Below are 3,469 nucleotides of genomic sequence, written 5' to 3'. Positions count from 1 at the left end.
TGTCTCGAAAAACCAAAAAAAAAAAAAAAAAAAATTGCAGGCCTGAGTCAGCACATCTGGCTTGAAGATGCTTTTCTTTAGAAGTTTAATCATCTCTTCCAAAGTCCTACTTACCCAATGGTAATGTCAGTTTAATTGTAAATTATACCAGCTAGTGAAACTCAAACCTACTCCCATCCTGACCATTAAAAATTCCCGTTGAAAGGAATACAACTAACTAGGTTTTACCGAGCATGACCCTAGGAATTCACATGTCATTGAAAGCATGTATTAAGACCACAGCACAAGCAATAAATCAGCGGTCTGAAAGAAGTGACAGAAGTTAATAGCATTTACCAGGGCATGAATGATCTCATGCTTCACTGTGGACAGCATCCCAATAAACTCTTGCGGTTGGGTGGAGATCATATTTGGACACAGGTTAGCATATCCTGCTATCGGCCTGTTAAAATAAACACGACATTTTCTACTATATTCCAGAGTAGTAATTACAGTATTTGCTAATCTATACTTCTCTACAGAAGACAGCGCAAGGACATGATTTGTTTATTATCAGACAGCTAATTCGAGCTCTCTCTCTCTCTCTCTCTCTCTCTCTCTCTCTCTCTCTCTCTCTCTTTCTCTCTCTCTTTCTCTCTCTCTCTCTCTTTGCATGGGAAAGCAGCACCTGTTTTTGAGGGGTACAGAGGCACCATAGAGGTTTTCAACTGCTCATCACCCTGTATAATTAACTCCATGTATCCTGCTGTCTTTCAAAGAGGTGGCAAACAGACAATATGAAGGAACCCAAACTTTTCTCTACCCTCGCTTTAACCGCCCACTGTGGAAACAGCATAAACCTCACTAAGTTATAGCTGTCTACTGATAACAAACTTTTGTCCTATTTAAATAGCTGGAATCGCAGGCCTGGACCATCAGGCCTGTTTAAATGACCTTTTGGCAGGGATAGGTCCACACAGCTTTTTGCTAGTACAAATTTCTACCCCCGCCACTTCTCTTTCTCTCCCTTGTTTCCCGGCTGAACTCGGCTCACACTGGCTAAGCAAGCACTCTACTATGACGCTTCATCCCCAGCTTTCTGCTTTCCGTTTTGATAACTTGCCTATACTAAACCAAGCATGCTTGCAATTCTAGCACCTGGGAAGTAGAAGCAAGAGGATCACTTTGGAATTCAAGGCCAGCCTGGAGTCTGCTGGTGAGTTTCACATTCAAGCCAGGTAGTAAGTGAGCCCCAGGCAGCCTGGTCAGTGAGGCAAGGAGCAGGACCAGAGACACTGTGCCACCTTTGGTTCCACACCAACACTCTCCAAAGAAACCCAATCTTTCCCAGGTGTGATTAGTTCCACAGTCACTCGTACAAAGACCATTTATTCTTTCCTATCCATCCACATCAAACGGCATCGTTACAGTGCCACAGCTAAGTAGAGAGCAGTGTAACAGAACTAAACACCTCTCCGTTACAGGACTCTCATGCCTGACTCCTCCCTGAATTCTCTCAGCAGAAGGCCAGCAGGACCAGTAGGTGCTTTCAGCATCATGAGATGTAGAAATGAGACAACCTAATTTAGATACAGGCAACTTGGGACTTTTATATCCTTTTCCTCACTCATCCAGGCTAGTCACCTTGAACCTCACATAGAAAGTTCAACACAGCTTTTATAAATGGTTTTAAAAGCTCACAGTAGAACGGAATATGCTCAAACAATTAGAAACATATAAGGAAGGCTGAAGAGATGCTCAGCAGCTGAGAGCATGGGCTACTCTTCAAGAAGACCTAGTTCAGTTCCCAGCACTCACACAGTGGCTCACAACTTGTCTATAACTCTGCAGCCACACAGTAAATAAGCGGTACACAGACACATATGCAAACAAAACACCCATATACATTAAATAGAAACAAACTCTTTTGAAAATAAATATATAAAGACAGTAAAAATATTGTTACCGCCCCCTCCCTTGTCTCTTCTAATGTCCAGCACCAGTGGCTACTACTGTCAACAATATCATGCATGTTATTTTCAAACCATCTGAGTTTGCCCAAGACTCAACAGTTTCCTCTGTCTCCTCTAACCTGGGACATTCAGTGCTACAGCTATGACAGGACACCCTAAACTGGGATGACTGGAAATTCTGTATTTCAGAGTCTTTTCCTTAGAATATCCAAATACACATAGGTACTCTGTCTTTGCAATGTTGTTTTAACACTTTATATAAAAAATGTGATTTTGTATATATGCAATCCACATGGTTTAGTTCAAATTTAGGGAAAGAACTAGATTTTGAAGTACAAATGAAGATGTATGTCTCAAAAATATTCCACTGCCTTTAATCCCAGCACTCAGGAGGCAGAGACAGGCAGAGATCTGTGAGGGTGTTTGAGGACTTATAGTACCAGGGATTGAAGGCATGTGCCACCACCCTCTGGCCAAATTTATTTTTATTTATTTTTAGATTCTTTTTTCATTTTATGTGTACGATTGTTCAGCCTGCATGCATGTATGTGCACATATGTGACTGGTGTCTGCAGAGGTCTGAAGTTATCTGATCTCCTAAAACTGGAGTTAAGGACAGTTGTGAACCACCCTGCAGGTGCTGGGAACTGAACCTATGTCCTCTGCAAGAGCAAAAGCTTGAGCTCTGGATCACTGAGGCATCGCTCTGGGCCCTGTATTTTCTAATTAGATGCGGATGAGCCTGAGTGTGTGTGTGTGTGTGTGTGTGTGTGTGTGTGTGTGAGTGCAGTACTCCCGGAGGACAGATGAGGGCACTAGAGCACCACACACAGGCAGCTGTGAGTGGGCCTGGTGAGGGTGCTGGGGATGGAACTGGAGTCCTTTGGAAAAGCAGCATATGGTCTTAGACACCTAGTCATCTCTGCAGCCCCCTTAACCTATCTTTGCTGGGTTCTCTGTAAAGCAGTGAGAAGAAGAAACAATCCCACTGTAGTGGCTGACTGCTTTCACAAGACACGCTTACTTCCTCAGGCCCTTCAGGAACTGGAAGCATACATCTGTAACCCACCACTCAGAAGCCAAGACAAGAGGATCGTTAAAGTTCAATGCCGACTGGGGGCTACTTAGCTATCCCAGCTCAAAAATAAACGAATACACAAACACAAAGAAAAAACTAAACTTTCTAAAGCTGAAATGCACACAAATCAGTGTGCTAACTTCTGAGTCTCACACTGTGACACTCTTAAGTCAGTGGTTCTCAACCTTCCTAAGGCTGTAACACTCCTAAGTCAGTGGTTCTCAACCTTCCTAAGGCTGTAACACTCCTAAGTCAGTGGTTCTCAACCTTCCTCATGCTGCAACTTTTTAGCACAACTCCTCATGCTGTGGGGACCCCAGCTGTAACAGTATCTTTGTTGCTACTTCATAAATGTAATTTTGCTACTTTTATGAACTGTAATGTAAATATTGTTGGAGCTAAAGGTTTTCCGGAAGGGTCGCAACCCACAGGCTGAGAA

At 43.1% G+C, this 3,469-nt stretch overlaps 1 protein-coding gene across 1 annotated transcript in view; it reads right to left on the bottom strand.

The window, feature by feature from the left end:
* Positions 1–3,469, bottom strand: part of Lmln (leishmanolysin like peptidase) — a 54,265-nt gene that overhangs the window by 37,025 nt on the left and 13,771 nt on the right. The window contains exon 7 of the mRNA XM_005344864.3: positions 337–442. Coding sequence (XP_005344921.2) covers positions 337–442 — 106 coding nt within the window. The remainder of the gene's footprint in view (positions 1–336; positions 443–3,469) is intronic.

This window comes from Microtus ochrogaster, chromosome 2 (assembly GCF_000317375.1).
Source record: "Microtus ochrogaster isolate Prairie Vole_2 chromosome 2, MicOch1.0, whole genome shotgun sequence".
Classification (NCBI taxonomy): Eukaryota; Metazoa; Chordata; class Mammalia; order Rodentia; family Cricetidae; genus Microtus; species Microtus ochrogaster.
Note: the sequence above shows the minus strand (reverse complement) of the source record. Positions and strands in the feature narration are given on the sequence as shown.